Source organism: Primulina huaijiensis, chromosome 3, assembly GCF_012295235.1.
Source record: "Primulina huaijiensis isolate GDHJ02 chromosome 3, ASM1229523v2, whole genome shotgun sequence".
NCBI lineage: Eukaryota > Viridiplantae > Streptophyta > Magnoliopsida > Lamiales > Gesneriaceae > Primulina > Primulina huaijiensis.
In genome coordinates, this window is record NC_133308.1 from 22,654,288 (window position 1) to 22,664,776 (window position 10,489).

Here is a 10,489-nt window from a genome sequence, read left to right on the forward strand (position 1 = left end):
TATGTAAAATCGTCACAAGAGATCTACTCAAATTTAAAATAATATATCTATTATGAGACAATTATTCACTGATCTATATTCGTGAGACAGGTCGACCTGATCCACATATCGAGTGAAAAGTAACACTTTTGTGATAAAAAAAAGAACTGTTTTTCATGGTCAAATTGAATAGCAGATCTGTTTCACAAAATTGACAATGCGGTGTCGTATAAGTTTTTGTGAATTTGAAGATGACAGATAAGATAATTATCATAAGTGAATTAACAGAACTTATTTGGACTATGTTTGAACAAATATTTTAAAAACTTTTTCGTGTACGTGTTTGGATAAGATTTTTGTAAAATATATTTTCAAACAAATTTCTCCATTTTTAAAAAATATTTAAGAGATGTTTTTTATATTTATAGAATAAAAAATGCGTGTTAACAAGAATTAAAATATTTTTATCAAATAGTTTTCCAAACATCTTCTTGATTATTTTTAGCTATATAACTTTTTTTTAGTTTTTCAAACATTTTTTCAACTCAAAAACGTTTATATTATTCTTCTCCCTCATTTCCAGCAGCAGTGATTTGTATTTCGAAATAGCTAATTCTCCAGACACCGGCAATGGCGGATTCCCCTTGTTCGCACTGGTGGCACGCTCCATTCTACTTGGCCATGTCTTTAACCCTCGTATTCATATCCATATCAACACCCAACCATTCCGGGCCCGACAACCAATCCCCGTCGGGCCACATGTTGGCCTTCAACGCCTCCAGGGCCCTGCGTGCCCACGGCGGGTTCAACACGATCGCCACTCTTCTACAAATATCCCCCGAGCTATTCATCTCCAGGCCCGAATCCACTCTCTTCGCCGTCCAAGATTCCGCCATCTCCAATCTCTCCATCCCGCCGTGGGCAATGCGGCAGCTCTTCCGCTACCACGCCACTCCCTGCACTCTCCCCAAGGTGGAGCTGTTCAAGAAACCGCCCGGGTTTTGCTTCCAAACCCTTCTTCACGACAAGAACCTGGTGATCACCAATAACGATGCGAAAACAGGCTCGATCATGATCAACAACGTCCTGGTTTCTCACCCTGATTTGTTTCTCGAAGGCCCGTTTGCTGTGCACGGCGTTCTCGGGCCTTTCGACCCGATTTCATCCGCTGTATGCAATGTCTCCACTGATCAGACCAATCTTGTTGCTTCCAATCCTACGGATAATATTGAATGGAATATAATTGTCAGAATACTCGGCTCCCATGGATTTGTTTCTTTCGCAATTGGATTAAACTCAATTCTTGACGGGATTCTTGAAGATTATAATAATTTGAGCTCTGTCACTATCTTTGCTTCCCCCAATTCGGGCTTTATTTCTTCGTCATCACCATTTCTGGACAGAATTGTGAAAATTCACATTCTTCCACGGAAGTTTACTCATATGGAGTTGTTAGCTGCGGGGAATTCATCTCTAAAAACGCTGGTTCCGGGTTACGATCTCAAGATCAACACGTATTTGGAGTTTCTGGAGATTAATGGAGTGGAGATTAGTAGACCAGATTTTTTCTTATCCAAGAAATTTGTGATTCATGGAATTCTGAAGTGTTTTGATTCGGAGGAGTTTTCAAATTCATTCAGATGATGGTCTTCTAAATTTAAATGGACTATTTCCGTCTTCACGAATTTTTTCTTTTCGGATTAATATGTCATCTGCAAATAATGAAACAAAATCTGATATCAAACATCCGCAGGAAAATAGCATTCTTGGTACTGTACGTTTATTCGCGATTTTGTTCTTCATGTTCTTAAATTTTAGTTTTAATCCGTTATCATTTTGTCAATTTTAATTATTTTTTCCAACGTGATCATACTATATAATATGACACAAATGCGACACTAATGTCATATCAACATTCCCGGTGAGAAATAAAAATTACAAATAATCGAAAAATAAAATGACAACATATATATATATATGATCAAAGATGCAACCTTTTCAGTATAGAATGTGAATTTCTCTTGGCTAAGATACATAAGTCTAAGTAATCTTATTTCAGAGTCACAATATACTATACCCATGATTTGAGAAATGACTTAGACCGTCTAATAACTCATTTAATCTTTACTTTATAATTCATATATAATATAAAATCTAATATGCAATCACCATTTTTTTGAAAATATTTCTTTAATATTTTATAAATTGAAAGCGTAGTTTGGAACTTCACTATCCTAGATGTTACTTGAAATAAATATATAATAATGTATATGAATTCTTGAGCCGGAAATTGTCATTTGATTCAACTGAATTTTAATATATATGTATTTGAAATTGAATTAAGATGCATAGTATGCAGTCGAATTGACATAATAAACCATGTCACCTTTTTCGAGGATCAACTAAAACTAGTAAACCAAAGAATAATGGACTTTTTTTTGTGAACATAAGAATAATGGACTATTAATCAAGTCAAAACCACACTTTCAACTTGTAACAAAGTAAATATTAATAATGGCCTTCGGTTGACTTCTACTTGAGCATTAATTTGTTTTTTTATCCAATATTTAACACAAATTCTGCAAAAAAAATTATTTAAGTATATCGATTTATCATCCTCATATTATGTCCATGAGCCAAACGATATATAGTATATGAATTTAAAAAATTAACCTAATTTAATTATTAAATAATCGTTAAATGTGTACTAGCCTTCATCTTGGTTAATGGCGTTCCATGATCAAGAAAACTTGATTGATGAATTGACTTGTAAAGGCCAACCCCATATCCTACACTTGGATAGCGAGCAAAAGGAAAACAAGACTCATCAAATGTAACATGTCATGAAATATTGTAAACCCGACCATCAAGACTTAAGCATTTATATCTTTTGTTTTTTTCAGTGTAACCAATGAATGTACATGGAGTAGAACGAAAACTTATAAATTTATGTGTGTTATAAGGACGAAGACAAGGAAAACATCTACACTCAAACACTCGAAGCAATAAATAATATGGTTGTCTTTTTGAACAAATAGTAAAGAGGCATATCATTTTGAAGGGCGGGTGTTTGCAGAATGTTAATGAGAAATACCGTACGTTGTCCCAAAAATCAAGAGGCATGGATGCTTGAGCAAGAAGAGACAACCCTATATCAACTAGGTGTCTATGTTTTCGCTCAACCACCCCGTTTTGCTGTGAAGTACGAGGACAAGACAATCGATGAGAAATCCCATGAAACTTAAGAAATTAAACGAAGTTAAAGCTCTACCTCGTCTCCCCAATCTGTTTGTAGGGTTGTAAATTTCTTATTGAATCGAACCTCAACCTGGGACTTAGAGTCTTTGAACACTTGGAAAACTTCAGATTTAGATTTGAGAAAAAAAATCCAATTGCATCTACTATAATCATCCACAAAACTCACATAATAACTATATCCATTGGTGGAAACCGTGTCTTACGGCTGTTTAGAGACATAGGTAATTGATGTAATTTACTGCATTAGCGCAGCACATTTTGCGGGCTATTTGCTTCCGCATTAGATGTTAGGCATTCCATTTGTGAATGGCTTGTGGATTTTTTATGAATGCATATTAAATGAATACACAATGTTTTCTTGTTTAGCTTGAGAGTCTCACATATTCCATCTGTTGATGAGCTTCATTCATCCTGCCAATTAGCTGAAACTCGATCCAAGTTACTACGGTATCTTGCTTACTAGTTGGAAAGCTTTTTATTTTTTAATAAATAAAACACTGAATTAGCATGTAAGACATGTAACTTCTGTTCGTCCTCAGTAGTTATTTATTTGTTTATATTAATAGGCTTTTACTCCCGTTTGGTCTTCCTATGTGCCATACAAACACTGTCCACATGTCTAGTTTCAATATTTGAGAACCTTTTTGTAAAAATCTGATTTTAAGGAGTTATTAATTATAGAAATGATCTAAATGTGCTCAGACATTTCCTCACTGTTTTATTCACAAATGCAGAATTGCCACCGCCTATTTGAGGGAGTTCTGAGGATCATTTTGAAGAGGCAATGCATGCAGAAGCCATTCGTTCAGCATTAAATGCGTAGCTTCCTCGAGCAAAACTAACTCGCTTCGCTCAGGCTGAACATCTTCTGAAGATGAAATTGATGAAACGAAACAAGATGAAGAAGGTTCTTTTCTTGTCTGTTCTTGATTTAATTTTTCATGTCTATGGGCAGACCATTTGGAAGCTGGACGCTATCCAGAAAAAAATAATTAAAATTTTTATAATTTTTTAAAATAGGTTTCATTCCTGCTCAGCACCACAAAGTTGCCCCTAGGTTTTCCCATGCTTGTATTAATTATTCTTGTTCTATTGCAACCTATTAGGATCGGATTCTGAGAGACGCAAGAGCTTCAGGGAGCATAGGAAAGCTCACTACGATGAGTTCCGCAAGGTTAAAGAACTTCGACGTAAGGGATCCTTTCTCGAAGAAGGGTCCGACGAGGAACCCAATGACAATTGATACAAGGCTGGAAATGGTGATTCGACACCATCAATAATCGATGGATTCAAAGACATTGAGGAACCCTCGCCCTCTGCTAATGTATATTAAGATCTGTTTACCGACACCACGATACAACTCTTTCAAGTGTCTGTCCTCACCAGGGTTTGCTGCCAAAATGTGATTCTGGAACTCGTGCGTTGAGTTTTGTAACTGTGTATTTATGCATTCACATTGGCCTTAAATTTGGCAACATAGCTATTCACCATATATATGTGTGCTTAGAATTGTGCTTTTTCCTATAACGTGAAACTTTCAGTTTTGCCTACTGTTTAATAAATGAAATCTACAATTGTTTGTTGCGATATGGATTTGTGAAGAAAAATCCAACAAGTTCACAAGTTCAAATATTTTTGCCGATATTTTCTTGATCGAGTCTGTCGATTGAACTTGTCTAACGTGGATTACACTGCTCACGTGTTAAAGCTCAAAGGTGCACACTCGACAAATAAGATCGTTGGTTTCTTGTAAAATAAAATAATAAAATAATTTTGTGAGAAGATATTGAATAATCTTAGAACAACTATATTTAGATTTAATAATTATCACATGCAACAGACCATGTATACTTTTGCTGAATTAATTAGATATGAAAGTGTGAACACTTTATAAGTAGTGAAAGGACAACTCCCATTAAGGCCGCAAGTCATTTTCCTTGGTGCTTGGACTCAAATATATATGGATAAATTCATGCAAATTGATCGGGGGACCATAATCCGACCATGTTCGGATGAGAATAATATCTGCCCTCACTTCTCAGCCACACATAATACTTATCTACCACCGGATTCAACGTGTATTATTTAACTGAGACTAATTTTATTGTTATTATTATTGTTATTATTATTATTATTATTATTATTATATATTACTCCACAACTTTGACTTGCAAAATCAGATTTGAATCATATTGGAAACAACTGGATATCCTTTAAAAAAAAAAAGGAAAGAAAAAAACTGAATAGTTTGAATATAATTATTATACAATAATATAACAAGTTGAATCATACATAGATTAAAATTTTAATATTTTGTTCATATATGTCGTGTCCAAATTTATATTAAAAAAATAAGACATAAAAATTAATTATTTATTTAAAGTTTCTAACTTTCTACAAACTCCTTCGCTTATGAATTTTATATTAATAATCCCCGTACCTCGAAACTTCTCGCTCTTTCCCCAACTAATGCACTCCTCCACATCTCACCGCCGTAGATGCAGAACTTTCTAGGAGTTACAGCCGTGCTCCGCTCCGATATCTCTCTCAGCCAGATCTGCCTCTGAATTTCATTGTTTCTGGTAAGTTAATTGATTTTTCTAACTGGAATTAGTGTTTTTTTTTTATGATTTTTCTTTAAAAAAAATATATTTCGTGGTTGAATTGTGAAGGTGAGAGCGGAGCTGCATGGCGCGGCGGGGAGGATGTGAATCGACTGTGAGATTGATTCCTACGCCTTTCTTGACTAAGACGTATCATCTGGTGGATGATCACACCATCGATGACGTCATTTCTTGGAGCGAGGACGGATCTAGTTTCGTCGTGTGGAATCAGACGGAGTTCTCCAGAGATTTGCTTCCCAAGTACTTTAAGCACAACAATTTCTCCAGTTTCGTTCGTCAACTCAACACTTACGTACGTAAGCTTCAATGGTGTGGAATTTTGTGTGTTTTTGGGGTGATTTGTTGAGTTGTTTTTCGTGGAAACACAGGGATTTAGGAAGGTAGTACCTGATCGGTGGGAGTTCTCCAACGATTGCTTCCGGAGAGGCGAGATGAACCTCTTGAGCGATATACATCGACGGAAAATCGCGACTCCGTCACCGGTCACGGCGGCTACGCCTTCATCACCTGCGATTTTCGTGCAACCGACACCAGCTGTAACTCCTCTGGCGGTGTCTCCGTCGGACTCCGGCGAAGAACATGTGCTTTCCTCTTCTGACTCTCCCGTACTCGTCCGCGAATTCAACTGCAACAAGGCGGAGCTGATCGGCGAAAACGAGAGATTGAGAAAGCAAAACGTTCAGCTCAACAAAGAGTTATGCCAGATGAAGAACATATGCCGCGGTATCTACAATTTAATGTCCAATTTTTCGAGCAATAACAGCAGCAACGGTCGGCGAGATTATCGTCGTAGATTAAGCTGGGAAGAACATCCGGTGAAGCCATTGGACCTACTCCCAACGACTAGATTCTGCGAGGAAACTGACATCGCCGCCGCAGCTGAGCCATCAAACGGCGAAGAATCCGTGAATGACATGAAATCCGCAGCGGAGGAACTAAGCGCGAGATTATTCGGAGTGCCAGTCTGCCTAAAACGCGGGCGCGAAGGCGAAAGTAGCACGGATTTGCGGCTCCAGCAGCCGGGGAGGGACATTAAATCCGAGCCGTTGGATGAGCCGCCATCTTGGTTGAAGAGGAGCAACTCGAGAAAGGTATGCAATTGATGTCTTTTTTGGGCCTACGGTGGGGATTAGCATAGATGATAATAACCAGATTAATTTTTCTTCGATCTCCCCTTTATTGTGCTCAAAATTCCAATATCTAAAAGTTTTTTATATACAGAACCTTCTTTTGCTATCTAGCTACAATTATTGACCAGTATTAGTCCAAAGTGCAATTACCCTTTATTTAAAAGTCAAATAAACATTAGCAAAATGAATGGCAGCAACCAATTGACTTGAGCTTAGATGGACCGAACGAAATCGTTTGGCTTGGATGATTGAATGATGTAAATAATTTAAACTATTGTTTAATTCTAATTGTTATAAAATTTGAGTGAAACATGAAAAGATATAACCATGGGCATCAGGGTTTTGGGTACTGTGAATTTTAAGATCCAACTTAATTTGAAGTTTATGGATTTTATTGTTAATAAATGGTACTTGATCTGGACGAAGTTGTATACATACAAAAATATATAATTTATTTAAAGAATAAATATTAGATGGTGAATCTCGATATTGAATAAAAATACTTTTATTTGATTTATGAGGATTTGACCGAATCTATTATGTCTAAATGACATTTACATATTAAAAAAAAAATTTTTTATGAAACGGTCTCATAAGTAAATTTTATGAGATCGATATGTTATTCGACTCTATCCATGATAAAATATTATTTTTTATGTTAAAAATATTACTTTTCATTGTAGATATGGGTTGGGTCGGATTGATCTGTTTTACGAAAATAGAATTATGAGAACGTCACAAGAGACATATTCTATATATTATTTACATCTAACAATTGGGTTGATTATAGGGAGACTTTGCATTCAGTCCCTATTCAAACTTACTTTTTCTTTCACTCCCTGTTTTCTTAAAATACCCTTTACTCCTTATTTTAATTAATTGAATATTCTTTTTAAATAATTGCCCATCATGCTTCCGTAAAATAAATTAAATCTTATACCTTTTTGACCAGAATGCCACCAGGTTATATCCACCGTATTTTACGAACTGCTCCTCACAATTCAACCACACGATCGCAACCGATGGTTACTAAGCGGATTCTTTCAGCAGCACTTAGCACAACCTTAATTCGTTTCCTACCTTAAGGTGTACAGCAAAAGATAGAATTTTGAAAATAATACATGAGAGGGGCTGAGAGCAAAGATTTCTTTATTCAAACACAAACATTTATTTATTTCATAAGAACCTCCTGTAGAGGAGGAGGAACTTGCTTAGCTACTTATAGTAGCCGAACTTGAACAATACATAAACTTGAAAGAGAAAATATTACAACTTATGATTGAAAGAAATGAGGAAAATGTTCGATGATCTTCACTTCCTTCTTTCTGCCTTATTTATAGAAGGCTTCTTCGGATTTGAAACTCGGACTTCAAATCTTGATAAGCCTTTACAGCTTGCCTTGGGACCATGTAGTGGTTGAATGGTCCTTCCACTTTGTCTTTTTCTAGATTATTAATCTAGCAATCAACTTCTCATCTTCTTTTAATTCTCCGAGATACCAATAGAGATGAGTCTGGAATAGATCTGCTGTTATCTCATCACCCTTTTCTTTGTACATCTTAATTATTGATCTGAGAGCAGCAGCTTCACTCCGCTTGTAGTTTATCCTTCTTTTCAAAACTTTAAGATATACTCGATACATCTTTGAGTTTTGATTTTTCTGGTGTGTATTACTGGTTCCAAATTACCCGTATTTATATTGTAAATTTTTGGGTCCAGTTTCTTGTTTTGATTGGATTTCCTTTATCTTTAAAGATAAGGTATCCGATGTTCTTTGTCATTTTTCCACCGATTATTGGTGGTCCTGTCCTTCCACTTACATGGTGGATTTTCTTTTTGGTGAGTGGGTTTAGTCACATCTCCCCTTTAATTTTGTCGAGGAATCTTCGGCTTTTTGTATCCTCGAGGAAAATGTGAATGTGGTCCTTCCCCACTTGTCCTTGCTTCGGTAAAATGTTTCCGATCAGATCTCGGTTTGAAACCTTTACCGAATTCCGGTTCTTTCTGATTCTGGCATTCAAGGCAGATGTTTTCTGACCATCTTCCTATGTGTGCCATATTACAGAACTTTCGGCGAGTCTCTTTACTTGCCGGCATCTTGCTGTTCCATAGAAGATTTCTTTTCTTTTCGAATAGATCTTCTGCAAAGCTTGTAGTTTTTCCTGTCATAGTGTTTAACAGGAATGATCCATTTAAAGAATTTTGGTAAAACTTAAATGGAAACTTGACTTTGTCCATCTCTGTGAGACAGACCCAGATACCCCATGCTCTCCTGGTAGACATATCATCTTCATTAAATGAAGAGACTAAGGGGGTTTCATTTGTAGGAGGATCCTTTATAAATTTTTGAGAATTCATGTCTGGCCTCCTTAGCTTGATAAAATGAAAGGCTTCGTGTGAGCCTTTTCCTGCTGGTTCTGGTGCTGCACTGAAAAAGTATAGCTCCAAAACATCTCCTCTGGACAAATGATCATTATTTGCCCAAGTCTCATGAACAGCTTCCTGAATCCATTTTGGTAATGCTGATATCTCCGGGAAGCTGGGCGAAGTAGTATAAACTGAGGCAAGAGCCCCAAATTCATACCAGGCTTTGACCTCCTTTGGATATGAATTTTGTTTCATCCATACCCTAGGATATTTTCCTGCAATATCAACTCGAACCATGGCTGGGTTGATGCCAATTCTTGTGTTTAATTTCTCCCAATTCTGTTGGTAAACCTGAAATGGAGAAATTACCTTTTCATTAGTACCAACCTCAGTTTTGCCTTTGTCAGTACGAGGCCTAAGGTTGATCTCTCCCTCTTCAATCCTCGAGGTGAAGGTTGACTTGAGGACTCGAGATAAGGATCTGGAGTCTCAATTTTTGTTTTAGCCGACTCATCTATAGATGATCCCGACTTAACACTTGTGCAAGGGGTATTTGAATCCCCCGCTACAGGTATAGAGTCCTGTACTCGCAAACTCTCCATTTGGGAAACCAATGGTTTCTCAATGCCTTGGAGGATAGGCCTTTGCATTACAGACCATAACTGAGTATATGCCTGTAAACATCCTGTAATTCGATCAGAGACAATTCTCTTATCGGCTTGTTGTAGCCTTCCGCAACTTCTGCGTTTACGGCCAGCTTGTTGAACTCGGTTTGAAGCATTTCAAGGTGTTCCCTCAAATGCCACTGCATCTTGATAATAGCATCAANTGGCATTTGAGGGAACACCTTGAAATGCTTCAAACCGAGTTCAACAAGTTGGCCGTAAACGCAGAAGTTGCGGGAAGGCTACAACAAGCCGATAAGAGAATTGTCTCTGATCGAATTACAGGATGTTTACAGGCATATACTCAGTTATGGTCTGTAATGCAAAGGCCTATCCTCCAAGGCATTGAGAAACCATTGGTTTCCCAAATGGAGAGTTTTCGAGTACAGGACTCTATACCTGTAGCGGGGGATTCAAATACCCCTTGCACAAGTGTTAAGTCGGGATCATCTATAGATGAGTCGGC

At 37.0% G+C, this 10,489-nt stretch overlaps 2 protein-coding genes and 1 pseudogene across 2 annotated transcripts; all 3 read left to right on the top strand.

The window, feature by feature from the left end:
• The first annotated feature begins 577 nt into the window (after positions 1-577).
• On the top strand, positions 578-1,623 carry LOC140972257 (fasciclin-like arabinogalactan protein 21). Its single transcript, XM_073434705.1, has one exon. The coding sequence runs from the start codon at positions 610-612 to the stop codon at positions 1,621-1,623; it is 1,014 nt and encodes a 337-aa protein (XP_073290806.1). The 5' UTR covers positions 578-609.
• Positions 1,624-3,062: 1,439 nt separating this feature from the next.
• Positions 3,063-4,721, top strand: LOC140972576 (uncharacterized; annotated as a pseudogene).
• Positions 4,722-5,608: 887 nt separating this feature from the next.
• On the top strand, positions 5,609-7,311 carry LOC140973796 (heat stress transcription factor B-2b-like). The gene is made up of 3 exons (XM_073436858.1): positions 5,609-5,819; positions 5,910-6,153; positions 6,230-7,311. The coding sequence occupies exons 2-3, from the start codon at positions 5,926-5,928 to the stop codon at positions 6,962-6,964; spliced, it is 963 nt and encodes a 320-aa protein (XP_073292959.1). The 5' UTR covers positions 5,609-5,819; positions 5,910-5,925; the 3' UTR covers positions 6,965-7,311.
• Positions 7,312-10,489: the final 3,178 nt, after the last annotated feature.